Here is a 20,268-nt window from a genome sequence, read left to right on the forward strand (position 1 = left end):
CAGGACCTTTCTCTTTGGGATGGACCCACCCACAGACCTTGTCGGGCTCAGCCACACACCCCCATCAGTTACGTTTTCATCTCCATTTAGCTCTCAAGTGGGACAAAGGAGGTATTTACTGATCTGCTAGCACCCCAATACACCAAAATGGGCTGGGCCCGTTCCGCAGCTTGCCCTTGAGCCCTAGGATACATGGCAGTGTCCAGGTGAGCACAGGACAAAGTGGGAAAAGACATGTGCCAAACAGCAGCATTTCTGTGCGGCAGGAAGGAGCAAATGGCAGAGGACAACTTCCATTTATATAAACTAAAAAAAGAAGATTTAGGATCATTTTTGCTTCTATTGTTACAGCACTAAGAAGCATGGGAGTAGGATTTTTAGAAGTATTTGTTTGGGGACAGTAACTTGTGATGCATTTAGTATACTCCAACTTGCTTTATTTTCTTATATTAAGAAGTTTCACAGGAATAAAGACCACAATATATGGTTGTGCCCAATGTAATTTTTACAAAATGATCTTTCTATAAGTTTTTTAATGTTTATTTATTTTGAGAGAGAGAGAGAGAGAGAGAGAGAGAGAGAGAGAGAGAGAGAAAAGGAGTGGGGAAGGAGCAGAGAGAGGGAGACACAGAATCTGAAGCAGGCTCCAGGCTCTGAGCTGTCAGCACTGAGCCCAACTCAGGGCTCGAGCTCATGAACTGTGAGATCATGACCTGAGCTGAAGTTGGACGCTTAACCGACTGAGCCCCCCAGATGCCCCTGACCTCCTCCTTTTTAAAGAACAGCCCACATACTGATACGCTCTCAGTCACAGAACCGTTTCTGTGTTGATGGACACAATCTATGGCTCCATAAATAGAAGCCGGACTCCAACGGGCAGCTTGTGCACACGGCCCTGTGCACATGCTGAGGTGGCCTGCGGTGAGGGGAGGGCTGGGCCAAATAGCAGTCAAGCCTGAGACCCCCGAGCCCCTAGAGACCACTCATGTGCTCAGTGTCCCGATCGAGGAGCCTTCAGCGCTAGCCTCTCCTGAATGATGGCAGAGTTCAGATGCAGGGGCATCAACTTTGGGACAGAGGGGAGGGGATGGCAGGGGGGCCAGGGTCTCAGCCTCCAGGCTTTTAGGAATTCACAGAAGTGAAACTCAGGAGCCACAGAGACGATACTGAGAATTTCACTTCTCTGAAGGGCCCATGAAATGTATCTCAAGACAAGCTGCTTCTCTTTACATGTCAGTTTTCAAGCTTCGCAGTCACTAAATCAACCTTAACACATGCAGAGCACAGGGACTCAACTCAGGCCACTGGCCGTCCCCCTCAGTAGGCAGAAGGGGGGAAAAGATCAATCTGGCCTCTGCCTATACCAGCCCACTCCAACACAGGCAGCTGTCAACAGATCTGCCTTCTTGGGAAATTCTGTATCTCAAAGAGAAAGAGAAAAGGAAATCGGAGAACCTCACGAGGCAGAGCAAATTGGAGATGCAGTTTCGAGTCGAAAAGCTGGGCCCAGGGCCGTCTCACCCCCCTGCACGTTCCCAGAAGGTCAGCCCTGCCGAGAGGCTGTCAGAACCTGTGGAGGCCTTCGGATACCGCACAAAGCAGTTCCTGATCCAGTGCGCTTCCGGTTTTGAGCCGCGGCTCAAGTGGCGGAGTCCAGGGTCGCGTGGGTCTTACAGACACACGGACAGAAGCTAACCCTCGTACAGCAAGCGTTCTCTCACAAGCACTGATCTCCGTGACCTCGCGGACAACTGTACGAGCGGTACCAGGAGCACCCCATTTCGGAGGGGGCAGCGGAGGCACGCACAGGCGGTGTGGCTCCCACCAGGCCCCACAGCTGGGAGGCGGCAGTGCTGTGCTCACCCACGCACACCGTCCCCCACCAGCACCCCCCACCCCGCCCCCGGTCACGGCGTCCCTGGCCATCTTACCGCTTTCCACAAGTTCTATGGGCTCCGCTTCCAAGGCCATCTCAGGGGTGGACGCTGCCTCCCGAGTTCGCTTCTGGGCTTGTCTAGAATTTACTGTCCCACCACGACGCTTTCTCTGAGGGTAACCCAGGGAAAGAAACAGTCGCATGAGCTCTGGCTGCTGACACAATTTCCATAACAAGAATAAAAGGCCAACATGGGAATGGCTCAACTCATCAGGAAGAGTAGGAGGCCAGTGAGCCAGCCTGAGGTGGGGGTCCTTTCAAAACCTGACATTCCTATCACTGAATATTTAGAGAGAGATAATACCAAACACATAGTGAATATGAATTCTACAAAGTAAAACTTCTGTTATATCAAACTCTTGGTCTATCCAAAGTACATGCCACACCACTCTATAGAAGCCTCTGATCTAGGTCAAGGCTTAGCCAGAAATCCCTCCTTTTAACCAAAAAAAGTCATAAAACTATCTTCCTCGGATTTGTGTTTGGTCCCATTGAGCCCTCTTTGTTTTTTCAACCCAAAGGCCCTCAGTTTCCCACATTTCTATCTACTGTGGAAACTGGGTCTTTTCTTTCAAAAACCTTTAACCTTTAGAGTACTATTCAGTGTGGTTTACACCCCAACAATCACCCCCAGAGCTCAAAGAATCAAAGTTCCCAGTGGCTGCCCAAGAGCCCTGCCTTCCGGAAAGCTCAGGCTCTTGGCTGGCCTAGCTGCAGTCCATACTCTCTGAACCAGCCTTCTTCTCAGACACATCCTTGAGCGCTGGCTTACCAGTAAGCTCCAGCTTTTCTGACCTGGGTGGCCCTGAAAGACAGGATGAGAACATGCCCTATACAGCCTGCCTTCCTCAAAAGAGATAGAACTTTTCACCTGACCCTGTCACCTTGTGTTCCCACCCTGCATGGCCCTAACCAATCCTGGCTCCCTGTGTTTTGCGTTCTAACCGGCACTGGGCCCACTATGCTTCAAAATGGGTGAGCTGGGGCAGTCTAAACTTCCTCCTCCCCAGTACCAGCCTTGCTGAGCTGGCACACAGATTAGGTGACAGAGTGCGCAAAGTACTGAGCACAGACACCAGACGCCAACAATACCCTAACTGCTTACGTACCTTACTAAGCATTCTGTCTCTGGGAACTCTGGATGGACCTGACACTGTTGGTGAGATCTGCACAAGACCTAAGGGAACCCATCACTGGGCCCAACGCTCACTGGCTAGGCAACAGAGAGATGTCTGATTCTTGCTGGGTTCCAACGGCTCCTCAGTAGCAAATGGCAGCTTGAGGAGAGTCAGAAATCAGATTTGGGTTTAGCAATTTTCAGTGGATCTGAGGAGCCATCCCCAGGAGGGCCCGGAGACAAGCCACTGCAATAGTTCAAAATTCTCCAGCGAGGAGTTGTTCTGCCCCTCAAGGGAGCTGACACCCTGGCCTCAGTGGAGTCTACAGGCTTCCCCAGCGGCCACCAGAACACCCAGGGCTGCTTCGTGCCTCTTTCTCTCTGAAGTTGCCCTTGCATTTTCCTTCCTCTGGAAAGAGCCTAGTATTTCTCAGCAGATGCTGGTAAACAGAACCCCCGTGCCCCTCTGCAGCTACCTGTATGGTTTCTGGTCTCCACCGACGGAGGCGGGCAGCAGCCATGGGCCCTGGCCAAGGTCGAGGTGATGGAAAGAACCTATCGTGGCTACTGCCGCAATGTGCACGCTCAACGCTCCCCCGCCCCACCCTACACCCCACAGCGGTCCTCTTCCCTGGCAGCTCTTCAAGCCCCTCTGTGCCTGGGCTACCCATTCCTCCCCTCTTCACTCGGCCAGTTCTCACACAGCTTTCAGAACCTACGCAGATGGCACCTCCATGACGAGGAGACCTCTCATCCCGCCAGCACGACCACATCAGGACCGACCCCTTGTAGGGCTCCCACCTCCTCCTCCAATCGCCCTCACCAGCAGGCAGGCAGCAGGTGGACATCAGCTCAGGGCCAGTCTCAAGAACCCCACGACATTTGCAGAGATCCTCCACTCTGTCCTATTACTCTCATCGTGGCTCTCCCCCTCCTGGCGAGCAGAGAGGCTCAGCCTCCAGTTTAAACTGATCACCTAAGTTATTTACACCGTTCCAAGGGAAGTTTAACCAACTTCTTCACACAATCACAGAAGAGACTATCTATATTGCTCTGTCTGTCCAGATCCTGCCTGGGCAAGGTGTGGGCTTCATAGAGGAGGCAGCCAGGCTTAGGACATTGGTTTCTCAACAAGGGAGGGGCAGTGACAATCTGCAGGTAAGGGACCCAGGTGGGAAGTCACGTCTGCCTTTTAGGAGGGTAGGCCAGGGAAACAAAGGCCCTTTTGTGTGTAAATACCAAAAGGGCTTGGAGCATACTAGGGACTGGGAGTGGCCAGGAGGAGATGGACATTGGGGGAGGGGCAGCAAAAGGAATCTACAGGATTTCTACTACTGTTCACCCTGGGAGCTGTGGTTGTCTCATCCCGCCCCCACATTCATAGCACCTCTGGAACCTGCAAAGAGAATACGAGGCTGTCTTTTCACATCTGGTCCACCTGATATGAATTTAGTATCTCAGAAAACAACTGGGTTGAGTTTAGATCAGATGAGCAGCTTTGTCAGCGGGGAATAAACTGCAGAGGGGGACTTTCAGGGAATCTTCTCTGAAGCTCCAGGGGCTCCGGGTGACCCTTGCTTCCACTAAACCAGCACTGCTTCTGAGTCTGATCAAAGCTCTGAACAGTCATAATGCTGACTTACCAACTTAGGTCACTGAGTGTAAGAAAACTCTGACAAGAGATCATTACCATTATGCCCACACTGGACCAAGAACTACACAAGGGAAGGAAACTGAAGGGAAATGGAAAACTGGGTTGTAAACGATTAAATAAACCAGAGCCCTGGTACAATTCCCACCCCCCACCCCCACTATTACTTCTCAGTCTTGTCTTCAGGACCCCACCCAAGACAACGGACTCCCCAAGACGAGTAGGCTGCACAGCTGCCAGAAGTCCAGCACACATTCTTTTGAGAACAAGGGTTACTCATAGGCGCCTTTACGCTACTTCCGTTGATGTGTCATAAGGAATGAGGCAGTTGCTCAGCCTTGAAAATAAAATTAAAGAAAAAAAAATAAATAAATAAAATAAAATTCACGTGCTGTGAAAACTCACCGTACTCATGGTGCCCTTTGGCTCCACCCTCCAGAGAAGGATGGGACCTGTGCAGAGCTGGCAGGGAAGGCGACAACTTCTCACACCCACTGGTTACTCATCCTCTTGCTAGTATGGCCATTTGCAGCCAGATATATTCCCGGTATCTCCAAGTCCTGAAAATCAAAGATATCAAGGTGGTGGTACGTGCTGCCGCCTTTGTCATCAACGAACTCAGTTCGACCCTTTCCCTGAACTTTGCCGGATACTCTACGCAACTCATTTCCTTACTTGCATATTCTTAGGAAGCAAGCATTCCTTTTTTTTTAATGTTTATTTTGAGAGGAAGAGAATGCACACCAGTGTGCACCAGTGGGGCGGGGGCGGGGGGGGGGGAGAGAGAGAGAGAGAGAGAGAGAAGGAGGGAGGGGAAGGAGAGAGAGAGAAGGAGGGAGGGAGAATACCAAGCAGGCTCTGTGCTGTCAGCTCAGAGCCTGACCCGGGGTTCTGATCCCATAACACGTGAGATCATGACCTGAGCTGAAATCAAGAGCCTGATGCTTAACGGATTGAGCCCCCAGGCGCCCAGGAAGCAAGCATCCTCATAGAGTACTGGGGGCTCCATCATGCCAAAGTCTGAGATCAGACCCATGTGCTACTGCCTGCTCTCCTTTCTGGCTGCTGAAACCCTTCCTGAGTCCTGTGCTGGCTGCTGTGAAAAGGAAAGAGAATCAGAACCACCACACATGACCTCACGGACGCCTTGCACCCAGGAAGGCACGGAGCTTCTGAGGCCAGAGTGAAGCCTTTCCACAACTTCACTGTCGCCCTCTGGAGGTGCTGATAGTTTAGGACACGAGAGCCACCTGCTGGGATTCATCCTGCATGCCTAGCTGAGACTTCTGTCGTTGGCAGCAGCTGAATGGGGAAGAACCAAGAAACTGTGGGCTGGGAAGCTAAGCGGGAGGTTCCAGGAAAAGCAGAGAAACAGCAAGTGAAGGGGCTGCTAGAGGCTGCTAGGATTTCATTCAGGGCCCTTCCACTGGGAGGCAAGGGAGCAAAGAGAAGCAAAAACATGGAGTCTGAGGCCAAGAGTCATCAAGGTTTAAGGGGGCAAAAAGCCAGCTTCTAGTGGGGGAAGCCCTGAGCTCAGGGCAAGGCTGAGGGACGCGGGGAGAATCCAACCAAAGAGGAGGCTCTGTGGTGGCCCACCCTGGGCCAGAGTGGTCCAGACAAGGACAGGGGTCCTCAAACTTGAGCCTGCCCCTGCCTCACCCGGAAGGCTTCTGAAACCAGAGTCTCTGATTCAACAGGTCTGGGATGGGGCCCAAAATTTTGCATTCCTGCCAAGTTCTGAGGCAGTGCTAATGGTGCTGCTTCAGAGGCCGCACCACAGGAACGACTGGACGAGGAAAAGGCCTTGCAGGTGGAAACACCGAGGCAGCGGGAACCACACGACCGCTCTCTAATCTGTCCTACCTCCTAACAGGTCTCCCACCAGCACCTCCTAAGACACACAGCTGGCTGCAGCAGTGGGGAGCACATCTGCAGACCCAGGCAGCCTGGATTGGTCAGGTGCTTCCAAAGCCCTCCTCGTACCTTGGGCAAAGCACCAAACTTTGTGCCCTGTTTAACTATGAAACAGAGCAGCGCCTCCTGCAACGGGTGTTCGAGGATCCCAGGGGCTAATGGGACTCATGTGCCGCCCCCGGCCCCTCTCTACACCTCGTCTCCCCACCTCGCTCAATGGTCAGTATGGCCCCTGCCCTGGGAACACAGCAGCGAACAGACCCAGGCATCAGCTCCCCGCTGGGGGGTGGGGGCACGCTGGCACTGGCGACGGCTCAGGTGTAACTGAGGTATACGAGCCAGGTGTAAAGAAACACAGGACAAGGACAGATCAGAGGTTTCTCAGCAGCCACCCCACCCCGGGTGTTTTCAACAGAAGCCCCGTTGGAGGAACTGCCCAGCCGGCTGAGCCTTTCTCTACTACCTGGTGATCTGCATCTGCCCACGTCCAACTCCCTGGCACCTCATTATCCACTCTGATCCCGGCTGGCCTAGAGGGGTAGCGTCCTCACCGTCACTCTGCGGGGAGACGTGCAGCTGGCACGCAGCATGACCGCTCCTGACGGCACCCCCCCTCAGATGGCCCCCACGCTTCCCAAAGCAACACCTGGCCCAGTAAAGGTAAACCTCGGCTGACATTGCGTTCAGGGCAGAGGCTCTGGCTGGGAGGAAGAGTGCCCTCCTGGTCTGAGCAGAGGGGGAGGCGCCCCAATGGCCTCCAGGGACTCACAAGACCGCCGCACTTTCTGGATTCGAACACATCTGCGTATGTTTCAGATCCTGAGGAGGAGCTTACGTCCGGGGGTACACCATGATGCAGCTGTTTGGGGGGGAAGTCACCTACGTCATGGTGGGTCTCAGAATTGAGAAGAATCTTTGATAAAAACGTCACTGACAGGCAAGGAGGGAGATCTGCCTGCTGAGCGACGGCAAATAAAGTAAAGCCCGCGCCTGGGCTATTCCCTAAGCCTCTTGCCTCCCACTTGGTTACTTTTTAGACTTGCAAGGATGGTCAAGACCTGTCCTACGGGCTGCCCCAGAGGCACCCCCACCCCCTTGGCCTGCACGCCCCCTCTACTCTCTGAAACCACCTCCCACAGCCCCAGCCCAGCAGTTCATTTCCAATCTCTCCGCTTCTTTTGGAAGAACAGTGTTCAGAGAGCATAGGGAGTTGGAAGGCTGGCCTTCGGGAAATCCACCAGAGAACGGAGGGCACCCAACAGACCAGAGTGCGGGTGTGGAAGTGTACTGTCTGGACGGGGAAGGCAGGGCTCACAGGAAGGTAGCCTCCACAGCCTACAAAGTGTTCTGGATCCTGCAGGTGATAGACGCCATCAGAATAAAAGTGAGACTAACAACAGCTGAAGCCCAGACGTTACTTCTAACGTGTGCAAACCACTGTGCTTTCCAAACACAGTTTCTGTAACGGTCCCATCACCCAACAAGGGGGAAGGTGCTCCTGAGGTTATTGTTTTACACATGAGAGAGCTAAGGATGGTCAGGGATTAAGCAACCTGCCCCAAATCCACAACCACCAAACAGCAGCCTGGATTTAAACCAGGACAGTGTGACACCAGAACCTACACTGTTAAATAAATACCATGCCAGAACCAGGTGTCTTTGATTCTAGAAATAATCTGGAAAATGGATGATGTTTTCCAGGTTTTCGAATTCATTATATCCAGAAACAAAGTCCTTCCAACAATACCAGCACCCCAAGTCAGCAGACGGCCCACGGTCCTTCGGTTCCCAAGGCAGACCGTGAAGTCATTCACATGCCCTCACTCGACTAAGTGCTGTGAGGGCAGGACACTGTCTGTCTACTCTGTACCCAGCCTGATCCCTTGTGCAAAGTGGAGTGGTTAATGGTGTCCCTGCCACTAAGACAAGACGGGGGTAGCGCATGACACTGGGCATGGCCAGGAAGGCCAGATGCCAGGAGTTCCTAAAGCTCTGATAGGAGGGTAAGGACCACACATACAAAGGGATCTAGCTGGTTACTTGGCAGGAGTGAGGCCATAAAACTGAACCAGGGAAGGGAGAAAAGAAACAGGAGTTGACGGTACACAGTTTTAGTTTCAGAAATGCTGGATGTGGGATATCCAGGTAGAAAGGTCCAAGGCAGCTGAAAAAACTCAGGAGAGATAACTGGAGTGGAGGTAGAGGTTTCAGACTGTGTTTAAACCTGTAAACACAGGGAGTCAGGTAGAGCAAGAGCCTATAAGCAGAATAAAAAGTCAGAAACAAAGCTTGGAGAGAAGCCGGAGGCATCAGACAAAGCCTGTGTTCCAGGGAGGAAGCAGCAGTCAACAGGCCAGGCGACAGGAAGGTGCTCACCGGTGACCAAGCAAGTGGAGGCCCAAAGTGACAGGAGTTACTCTAGAAACCAACCAGGCGGGGGCGGATGTGCAGAAGGGGAGAAGAATGCCTCAGGCAGGGACTGTGTGGGTGGCTGTAGAGGGCAGAAGACAGCAAGGGTGAACGGACCCATCATGACTCGCCTCTTAACCCACAGCTCAAGGGCAGGACAACCGAGGCTTTTCCATAGAGAGCTGCATTTAAAGATCCTGTCACCCATGTGCTCTGAGGGCCAGCGGGAGGCTGAACCAGTCAGAAGCAGACAGAGAGGAGGTAAGGAGACTTAAGATCCCCAGGCAAGAAGAAAGCTGTGTGGCTTGGAGGTGGTGGGTGGGAGACAGGACAGCCTGACGGGAGGGAGCTATCGAGGCCAGTACAGACTGAAGGCTCTACTCATTCTGTCCTTATTAGAGATGCATTTTTTTCCCATGAAGTCATCACTGACACTTCAGAGAATGACACCCCCCCCCCCATTCTAGTGGGAGTGACACACGTGACCGCGTACCCGATATACGTCTACAGACAAAATGGCTACAAACAGCCAGGCAGGCAGGAAGCAGTCAGTGTGAGACCAGACCTGGTCCTCCCATGCCAAGAAAGGGAGAGTCCACAGAGGAGGGGCGGGCCAGGGGTGCACCAGAGACCCAAGTGTAGGCCCACAGGGTGCCCAAGGGAGATCTAGGGATGAGCAGCTCTGTGCAGCCCAGGGTGTGGGAGCCCTCCTTCATACCACCAGGCAGCAGAGGCTGGCACAATTACCCACAGACATCGGAGACCTAACTCTCCGGGCGGGTGCCACAAGTGCCAGGCCATCTTGGTTCTTCGGTGGCTCCTTGTGCATTTTTCTACGGGGAGACGATGTGCAGGCGCATCGGGCCACTCATTCTGTGCGCCAACTACAAGCCGCTCTCACTGTAAACTCCTAAATGGCTATGAGACACACACGCAGTCTCCTGTGGGTATGAATGAGCCAGCCAGGGCAACCTCTTTATGCTGGCGTGGTACAAGCAGAGAGAAAGCAGCACAAATCCTACAGGATTTCATCAGGGAAACACCCATTTATCAGTGACTAATCGGGTACTGGCTAGTACCAACTGTCTACTTCATATCTCCCCTTTTAAAACCATAAACATATCATTGCCGTGTTATTTTAAGTATTTCCATAAATGGAATTCCAAAAGCAGAACTACGTATGGAACATGTGTTAAAAATCAAGAATGTTTTAAAGAGCATTGTGTACTAACCAACAGCTTTTGTAATTTTGTAAAGAATGTAAAAAATACCCAAGGCCATTGGCAACGTACCAGTGCCCAGCACAGCCTGCCCTCTTGGGGGACTGAGCCTGAGCACTAAAAGTTGCCAATAACTGGGGCGCCTGGGTGGCTCAGTAGGTCAAGCCTCCGATTCTTGGTTTCAGCTCAGGTCATGATCTCATGGTTTGTGAGTTCCAGCACTGACAGCCCGGAGCCTGCTTGGGATTGTCTCCCTGTCTCTCTGCCCTTCCCCGACTCCCTCTCTCTCAAAAAAAGTAAAAAAAAAAAAAAAAAAACCCTGCCAATAACTTTCATTTCAAAGCTTTTTTTTTTTTTTAATTTTGTTTAATGTTTATTTTTGAGAGAGAGACAGACAGACAGACAAAGCATGAGCAGGGAAGGGGCAAAGAGAGGGAGACACAGAATCTGAAGCAGGCTCCAGGCTCTGAGCTGTCAGCACAGAGGCCGATGCAGGGCTCAAACCCATGAACCGTTAGATGACCTGAGCTGAAGTTGGACACTCAACCGACTAAGCCACCCATGCGCCCCTCAAAGCTTGTAAGCGAGCTCTACCCCCAATGTGGGGCTTGATCTCATGGCCCTGAGATCAAGAGTCACATGCTTTACCCACTGAGTCAGCCAGGAGCACCACCCCCCCCCAATTTTTTTAAATGGAACCTTGATGACACTGTCACATCAGCAATTGGGCCTCAGTACTTAAGAAAAATATTCGCCTCGGCTGGTTAAGTGTCTGCCTCTTAATTTTGGTCAGGTCATGATCTCGAGGGTCATTTCATTTCCAGAAAAGACTTGCCTGGCAGGATGTAGCTAGTCACTCCTCCTTAGGCTTAGAGCAGGCTGAAAAGCCAGCACAGAGGTAATGGGGCAGACCTCTCCCAGTTATTTATTCCTAAAGGAGGCTTAGGGGCCTTGACCACTGGTCTCCCCTGGGGGTTTTGCAGGAGTTAGATGAAAGGATGTGACAGAAAGAGAAAGCATCACACTAGGCTTGGAGAGACAGTAGCTGCTCTTTCCAAATGTATTTTATTACCCTGATGAAGTCATCACCAGCAATCATCAAAGTCTCAGAGGCCTGAAAGGAGCATTAGCACCAAGGACCATCACACCTGCCTGGTGATGTCACCAAGGGAACTTCTTTCCTTTTCTCCTAACAGGACCCCTCAAGGACAGCCTTTTGCTTCTACTAGACAGAAAGAAAAAAAGAACAGCTGTCTGGATATAGAGATGGTCTACTTTTGTGATTCAAGCCTCCAGATGCAAAAATCCAAAATTAAGAGTGAACTTCAGTTTTTTGAAAATCTATGAAGAAACATCAATAAAGAGATTATTGAGCTTTCAAAATAAAATCCAGACACAGGCTCCAATGAACAATGAAGGCATGCTCAGTAAAAGAAGACACAAAAGGGCAAATAATGTATAATTCCCCTTCTATGAGGCCCTGAGAGCCATCAAATTCAGCAACAGAGAATAAGTAGAAAGGTGATTGCCAGGGAAGGGAGGGAGGGGGAACAGGAAGTTACTATTTAATGAATACATGAGTTTCTCTCTGGAAAGAGGAGAAACTTCTGCAGACAGATGGCAGTTGATGGTTGCACAACAGTGTGATGTACTTAATGCCAATGAACACCTGAAAGTGGTTCAAATAATTCACATTATAAAAGATATATTTTACCACAACAACAAAAAAAATTAAAGATAAACTTTACATAATACTCTTTTTCTAGACCCTTTGACAGGGTTTAGTCAGTCACTCAGAGGCACTCTGCGGTGGACACAGCCCCAGAAACATCTGTAAGGAATTTGCCTCTAGCAGGACCCTGCGCCTCTCCCATCCAGGCCTGGGACCTCCAGGACACACCTAGGACCCAAACACAGCCAGTGTAGACCGTGGCTCCTCCTCTTCTCCAACAAGCTGTTCCTACAAATTTTTCTATAGCTTTACCTGCAGGATTTTGAACAATTCCCCCACAAACACTAGGTTGACCTTTCTGTTGATGAAACCCCTGGGCATGGGGACACCTTCATTCCCCGATAGCCATGGCTGATGAGGTTGTTACCAGTGATTGGTCAGGAAGATATTCACAGCTGGGAAGATATTAAAAAATACCACATCCAACCAACTCCTTTGTAGAAGGGTTACTACTCTGGGACGGCAAAGAAGAGAAGCTAAGTGGCTTCTCCACTGATGACCCCTAACCCAATTTTCTTTCAGGCCATGGTGGCCTGGTGATGCAGATAAAGGCAATTCCCGGAGGCCACGAGCAAGGGTTCATAACAAAGGAAACCCAAGGGGCCCCTGGGTGGCTCATTTCTTCATTTCAGCTCAGGTCATGAGCTCACGGTTCATGAGATCAAGCCCTATGTCGGGCCCTGCATGGATAGTACAGTGGATGGAGCCTGGTTGGGATTCTCTCTCTCTCTCTCTCTCTCTCTCTCTCTCTCTGCCCCTCCCCTGCTCACACACATGCTCTCTCTAAATAAATAAATAAGCTTTAAAAAAACAACAACAAAAAGAAACCTAAGGATCTATGGATCTATCCTTCCCGAGGTCGAAAAGATACCAGAGGCCCATAGAGCGTATCAACCTCAGGTGCTGAGGCCATCAACAACTTCCCATTTTTCCCCAGGATCAGGGTCACTGTGGCCATGAAACTCACAGAGGCAGGCGTGCTAGGCCTGTGTGGATGGTGCCTGAACACAGAGCCTAACAGAAAAAGCCAGCTAGAAGGCTTAGATGCTTCTACTGAATCCTGAACTAATATCCAGTCGAGAAGAGGGTGTGTGAGGAACGAATCTAGTACTAAAAAAAGGGCTAAGGTACAGGTCCTGAAGGGGGGCGGGGGTATCGTCAGAAGCTTACAAATTTGATTCTTTGGCTTATACCTATAGCAGGGAGCAGAGGAGCAGTGCCCACTGAGGGAACTCCTTTACTGCATACCCGGGCCGGTCTCAAATAGCACTGCCCCTCTCCTCCGCGAGCTCCTCAGCACAAGTCCTTCCCTTCCACTCAAGGCAGATGCAGCTGTGGGTTGGCTAATGAATGGATGCATGCTGTCACCAAAGAGCTAGCCAAACTCAATCCTCGAGAGACACTAATCTTGGTAGTGGGATCCCATAAACCTGGGTTTATGAGCAGAGGAAGCCCTAATCCAGACCCTCCTCAACTCTCCTTCAACACTCTCCCTAGGAAGTAAAATAGGAAGTCAACAGTCCTTGGCCTCCAGGACAAATGTGGCACCTGGGATGCTTCATTAGAACAGCAAAGCACCCAACTAATAGATCCAATGCTCTAATATAGATGGAAAAGGGGTCAGGGAAAGTTAAAAGGCTTCACATGGTAGCTTAAAAAACAAAACAAAACACCCAAAAAACTACCAGGCTCCAAAAGATCCAAGAAGACTGCAAATATTCCCAATCACATCCATCACCTTCACAGAGCCAACCTCCCTTCCCCAACTCACCACTAACCTTTGTGGCCTCATCTGAAGTTACAGACGTGTGTATTTCTAAAATATACCACACAATACAAAAAACTGCACAGCTTATGGGGGGAAAATGAAATTAAGGGTACAACTAAAAAAACTTTGTCAGTGTCACATGCACACAAAAGTTAAGAACCTAACAAAAACGGTAGCACAGCTGTACGCGTTAAATGGGAAATGCACATATACAGCTATGGTACTTTACAAGGTTTGCAGTGAGTTACTGGGAAGTAGGGCGAAATTTTTTAAACGTGAGATGTGCAAGGGTGTGGCTCATAACACAGTCACTGAGAAAGATGTTTGAGTAGATGTTTGAGGAGAGTGTACTATCTTCAGGCTGCGTGACTTGGTTCAGCTCAGTTCAATTTTCTGTGTTCATCTAGTATCTCTCACAGGTGAAATTACGCACATCAACTCGAATCCCGTAACGTTCAGACTGGTCCCTGAGATTTAAATCCTGTTGGATGGAACTAATCACGCTTCCAAACAAGTGTTCAAAGCACAAGTGGCTGTACTTGGCTCTGGTACCCAGGCTGTCAGTCACCTGCTGCAGGCTCTTCCGTTCAGCAGGACCATAATATGATCCATGCTCGTGGTCCTAATCTAACCGCTTCTTCTCCTGCACTCGACATGCTCAATCTGATTCCAAGTCCAATACTTACTGTCCCCTTCTCTTACCATAAACATGCTGATGAAATAAACTGTGACTTTCTTCCACTGAAATAAACTATCAAGCTCACTACATGCCTGAGAGAGAATGCCTTTGAGGTGAAAAGAGGCTGCATTTCTGAGATGGCGGAAATGGAGTCTTACACTGCAAGTAAAAATATATCAGCAGGGGTGTCTAAGTGGCTCAGTAGACTAAGTGTCTGACTTCGGCTCAGGTTATGGTTTCACGGTTTATGGGTTCCAGCCCCAGGTTAGCTCTGTGCTGACAGCTCAGAGCCTGGAGCCTGCTTTAGATTCTGTGTCTCCCTCTCTCTGCCTCCCCCTGCCCCTGCTCACACTCTCTCTCAACCATAAATAAACACTAAAAAAAATTTTTTTTTAAATATAGTCACCATCGGGAAACAAAGACTCAAAAACACACCACCATCATGGGAAAAAAGGAAAGAACATCTCTACAAACATAATGGCTAGAAAAGGATCTCAGGTTCATGGGTTCGAGCCTCATGTTGGGTGTACAAATCACTAAAAAAATAAAATAAACATAATTTAAAAAAATACTCCAGGGAAACCTCAGGCTCACAATTTCTCTTTTATGCAAGCAAGCTACTGATAATACTTATTTTGAAACACTTTTAGGCTTTACCTATCCTGCGTGGTACAGTATGAATAATAAACTTAACAGTTCTTATTTATGCCCAAAACCTTTCCAAAGGAAATTCTGTAGTAGCTTTCTCCCACCTAACCTCACGTGTTTTCTCATCACACTTGAACTCTGACCTTGGGATGCAGCAGTATCTGTGCTCCGGGCCTTCCTTCTCAGAGAGGAAACCTTAAAATGCTTTGCTCTACAATTCCCAAAGCCCTGCTGAGAAACAAGCTGTTTAGGAAAGATGAGTTAGAAGAACGTACATGTGAATTATATCTTAATAATAAACAGGAGTCAGCCCCATTATATCTACGGAAGCAACCTTACCCTTCAAAGAGTCCTAATCTGAGGACAGTAAAAGATGGGGGTAAATCATTTCAAAATTACACACTGACAACATATGCACAAAGAACTCACAAAGTCATTTTTATACAGCACAAAAACCAATCACCTTGTGTATGTATTTGCGCTGAGTAGCACCTCAAATCTTTTCCAGAAGTTGGTGGGAGTATAAACTACTGGACATGAGCTTTGCAACAGCTTTTTAGGTAAAGAGCCAGCGAAGAATTGCCACAACTGGCAATCCTGGGCACCAAGCTTGGTTCCCAGTCCCTACCCTGGTCCAAGCAAGCTACCCTTCTCTCGTCCTGGCTGGTCCAGAGGCCAGCAGTCTCACCGCCCTTTCTAAGCCATCCTCTCACAGCACAGTGATTTTTCTAAAATGCAAATACAGCCATATTACTTCCCTGCTTAGGACTTAATCTGGTAATTCTTCCCACTTGGTCTTAACATAAATTCTGAATTCCTTAACTTGGGGCACACCAAAAACCTTTTGCCAGCCGGTTCCTGCTTCTACCTCCAGTCCCGTCTCTCGTACAATCTGTATTTCCACCTCAGAGAATTCCTCTCATTCCCTCAAGGGGCTGTACCCCCGAGCAGAAAGCCTGGCACACGGGAGACCTCAAAGGTGTGCTTAGAATTTTAAAGTACACATTCTCAAACGGGGTGAAAAAACTCACTCTTTTTATGTAAAGCATAAGATACACATACAGTACATAAAAAGACGTACGCTATTTAAAAAGCATTAACATTTCGTGGAGATCAATTCGGAAGACAATATATAAAAGGGGGGAGTTCACTGTAAAAAAAGATTGATAAACACCGCATTCAAGTAAGATTTTTAAATCTGATTCGGAAACTCAAGTTCAGGCAATGCAAAAACCAGCAACACATCTTTCTACTTGAATGTTCCCATTTCACCTCAAGCTCGTAGATAACACTGAACCCACTATGCCTCCCTACCCATTAAAAAAACACACCCCCCAAAAACCAAAACGATTCCCTTCGGCGTCTCTGTCCGTCATTACCGTGGTCCCCAAACTCCTAGTCACTGAACTCAAAGGCCAGTCCTGCAGCCAGGAAAACGAGGTTCCAGCCAGACCAGCTCTGCCGTCAACTAGTTCGCCGACTGTACGACCTTGGGCAGACCGCCTCAGCCTCCCCAACACGTCGGCAGCCGAAGCAGAGTGCAGGGCTGCAGAGCCGAGACCCTACCTACATCGGGCTGCGAGAACTTGAAGCAGAACGAAGGCACGCCTGTGAATGTGGATGGGGACGGACTAGAGTAAGACAAAAGCCAAAACCTCCCCCAAACGACTACTGCGGTAAAGTCCAGGCTTCTCCCCGGACGGGTCAAAGGGTGGAAAGCGGAGTACAGGGAGTACCGCGTTTCGGGTCTCAAGCCTCACCGCGACCCGGATTACTCTCCAGGCCCCCCGGCCACCAGCGCGCCGGGGATGCGCGTGGGGGTGCAGGCGCCCGAGGGGCGGGGCCGGCCGCGGGCTTCAGCGCACGAGCGGTCCCCAGCGACCGGAAGCTGAGGACCCACGGAGCTCAGCCCCAGGTGGGCGCTCCCGAGCCCAGCCCCCGCCGCCCCCAGCCCCACGAGGCCGAGCAGGCTCCGCCACGCGGCCCGGGAGGACTGGCAGGCCCACGATGGCGGGGCGGCGGCGCGAGCACACAAAGGAGGCGGCGTCAGCGGGGAACAAAAAGCTGGCCGGGGCCTCCCCTGAACGGCCCTTGCCGCCCGGTCCGCCTCCCCGAGTGACCTTGGGCGCGTCCGCCCCCCACCCCAGCCTCGGTTTCTCCAGCTGCGCTACAACTAAACGCTGGGACCGCAGCCCGCCGGGGCGGCGGAGGCCCTCAGCGAGGCGTTCGTACGTCCGTCGCCTGCGCCGCGCCGGGCTCACGCAGCCACGCGGACAGCTGGGCGGGCTCGCGGGCTCGGGGGAGGCCCGGCCGGGCGTCCGGCCCGAGGGGGGTTGGCTGCGCTCCGGAGGGCCGCCGCGCCGAGGCCTCTGCAGGCCGCGAAGCCGTCCGAACCCCACACCCGCCCGGCTCTGGCTGGCCGCCCCCTCTCCGTGAAGCCAGGCTTACCTGGAGCGGGTCTGGCCCGGCAGCAGCCAACGCCGACGCAGTCCAGCGAAGAAGCACCTCCGGAAACCACGGAGGAGAAACCCTCCAGCAAGACGCCGCCGCCTCAGCAGCGATCCACTTCCGCTCCGGAGGCCTCGGCTCCACCCCCGGGGCGTCCCCATTGGCCGCCGCTCCTCGTACTCCCGTGGTCTACCGGTGCAGGAGGTACGTTTTCAATTCTATTGGATAAGAAAACCATCTATTACCGCTTTGAAAAGCGCTTCTTTCCGGCTCCGCCCGCGCTCGCGAGCTCAAGCTCCCGCCTTCCCGCGAGAGAGGCGATCTGCGCCCCCTCGGTGCGCAAGGCCTCTCGGGAGTTGTGGTTTGCAGAGCGGCGGCCGGTTCCGGGCCCTCTGATACGGGGCGGATGCGGCCGGCGGACGGAGCGGAGCTGGGCGTTATTCCAGGCCAGCCGGCCCGCGGCCCGCGTACCGGGCCCACTCCCACCCCGCTTCGGGCCTCAGTTCTCTCTCCTGTGAACGCTCCCGAGCTCTCTACTATTGGCCCAAACCCGGGCCTGAATCTGCAGGAACTCCAGGGCCCTCGCGACCCGACGTGCCAGGTCGTGGGCCAGCGTCTGGTCCCAGTGTTCCCGGACTGTTTACTAGGCTGGCAGTGAAAACTGGAAGGAAGCACAGCCTGGCCCCTTTGCGGGAACCGGGAGGAGGCGCTGAACCAGGACGTCTGGGAGGGCCCCCTGGAGGAAGCGACCTCGGAGCTGGGAACTGAAAGGACTAGAAGGAAGGAGAGAGTTCTCAGAAGAGGTAGCCTGGGTGGGGAGAGAGAGGCTGACATGTCCAGGAGACTGCAGGCTACCCTTTGTGCGAGGAGCAGAGGTGGGGAGTCGGGGGTGGGGGGGGGGAGGCAAGAGTCAGACTGTGGAGGACCCAGATGCCAGGTTGAGTCTGGATTATCCCGAGGGCAATGGGTGCGAGGAAAGGAAGGACTGCACCCCCAGAGGAGCACTCTGGCCCCCAAAGGGGCCAGGGCCCAGGCAGAGGCCTGGAGCTCCCCCCCGGGGCGTCTGGTGCAACTCGGGGGGGTTAAGAATACGGGCTCTAGACCCTTACTGCCCGAGTCTGAGTTTGAGTGCTCCGTTGTTTCAAGCACGTTTCAGACCCCTCACCTGTTATACGGGAATAGTCACTGTACAGTATCTGCCTCACAGGAAGAAGGTGGACGGTTGAAGGGCTCCACACAGACCAGCACAGGTGCATGCCAGGCCCTGAGAGGGGCTGCAGATCAGAACCCGGAGTGAAAAGCCGGTGGTGGATTCCTCGACTTCAGCTTCCAGAACTGCACTTGGACATGGATTTGGCAATAGAAAGCCTAGCTTGTCCCTCCTGTTCTGAGAGTGCCCAGATCAGGTCATGGCCATCACGGGTGGTCCCTGGACACCCTCAGGCAATGAGGATGTCACTCCAAATGCCTGGGATGGACAGTTTAGTAGGAGGGGGTCTTCTCCCCGGAAGATTGAGTCATGTATGGAAATTAGGCAGATCAAAGCCAGAGCATTAATGGTTTTGTGTTGAGTTTACAAACAATCTCTGTTGTTTGATACTCATGTAATTGTAAAGGAATTTGGTGTGGTAGGGTATCCAATAAGTCTGATTCTGTGTGAAACATGTTGAGTTTGAAACATACTGATTTTGATAGTGACTCTAAGTTGGAAGGTACAAGACTTTAGTTTGTGATCATAATTGGAATACTAAAGGAAATTTACAAATTTAAGATAAATGAGACCTTAATGTATCTTTAGGAATTTTTATACTTCTTTAATGTTTTTACTATTTATTTTTGAGAGCACCCACACGACTGGGGGAGGGGCAGTGAGAGAGGGGGGCAGAGGATCCAACGCAGTCCCTGTACTGTCTGCATGGAGGCTGATGTGGTGCTCCAACAACGAACCGTGAGATCATGACCTGAGCTGAAGTTGGACGCTTAACCAACTGAGCCACCCAGGTGCCCCAGAATTTTTATTTAAAAAAAAAAAAATTTTTTTTTCCCAACGTTTATTTATTTTTGGGACAGAGAGAGACAGAGCATGAACGGGGGAGGGGCAGAGAGAGAGGGAGACACAGAATCGGAAACAGGCTCCAGGCTGAGCCGTCAGCCCAGAGCCCGACGCGGGGCTCGAACTCATGGACCGCGAGATCGTGACCTGGCTGAAGTCGGACGCTTAACCGACTGCGCCACCTAGGCGCCCTCAGAATTTTTAAATACTTGATAAGGCAGACAACGGAAATGCTAAAAAAAGAAGTTTAGATTCTGCACGTTAAAATGTAATTTAAAATGTTACAGGAGTGGAACCAACCATACACAGCTAATCAAAATGATAGTTATAGATTTATAGATAAGATTAGTAACTTGAATTTCACAGCCTAAAGAATAGATTGGGTTTTCTATTTGTAACTTTAATACATCAGGTAGTGTGATGCTGGGAGCATCTGTCTGGCTGGGTTGTAGAACATGTGACTCTTGATCTCAAGGCGATGAGTTTGAACCCCACACTGAACGTGGAGCCTACTTAAAAAAAGTTGGGGCGCCTGGCTGACTCAGTTGGTTAAACATCTTGACTCTTTAAATTTTTATTATGTTTTGGGGCGCCTGGGTGACGCAGTCGGTTAAGCGTCCAACTTCAGCCAGGTCACGATCTCGCGGTCCGTGAGTTCGAACCCCGCGTCGGGCTCTGGGCTGATGGCTCAGA

At 51.3% G+C, this 20,268-nt stretch overlaps 1 protein-coding gene and 1 long non-coding RNA gene across 8 annotated transcripts in view; one reads left to right on the forward strand and one right to left on the reverse strand.

Moving 5' to 3' along the window:
* The window catches only part of RNF4 (ring finger protein 4), a 30,729-nt gene extending 13,070 nt beyond the window's left edge, over positions 1 to 17,659 (reverse strand). For 4 of the 7 annotated variants that reach the window (XR_006296234.1, XR_006296233.1, XM_043573156.1 and 1 more), the window contains exons 1-3: positions 17,523 to 17,659; positions 5,110 to 5,264; positions 1,932 to 2,046 (exon numbers count right to left, since the gene is read on the reverse strand). Coding sequence is in view for 5 of the 7 variants with exons in the window: in XM_043573156.1 (XP_043429091.1) it covers positions 1,932 to 2,046; positions 5,110 to 5,118 (124 nt within the window). In the remaining 2 variants the exon portion in view is untranslated. Of the gene's footprint in view, positions 1 to 1,931; positions 2,047 to 4,990; positions 5,016 to 5,109; positions 5,265 to 15,217; positions 15,240 to 16,453; positions 16,477 to 17,522 lie in introns of those variants that run through there. The other 3 variants (XM_043573155.1, XM_043573154.1, XM_043573157.1) reach the window with 3 other exon arrangements.
* A 114-nt stretch (positions 17,660 to 17,773) lies between these two features.
* LOC122479120 lies at positions 17,774 to 19,202 on the forward strand. Its single transcript, XR_006296235.1, has 2 exons — positions 17,774 to 18,325; positions 18,730 to 19,202. It is a non-coding gene; the product is annotated as an uncharacterized LOC122479120 (long non-coding RNA).
* Positions 19,203 to 20,268: the final 1,066 nt, after the last annotated feature.

This window comes from Prionailurus bengalensis, chromosome B1, assembly GCF_016509475.1.
Source record: "Prionailurus bengalensis isolate Pbe53 chromosome B1, Fcat_Pben_1.1_paternal_pri, whole genome shotgun sequence".
In the NCBI taxonomy this organism is placed as follows: domain Eukaryota; kingdom Metazoa; phylum Chordata; class Mammalia; order Carnivora; family Felidae; genus Prionailurus; species Prionailurus bengalensis.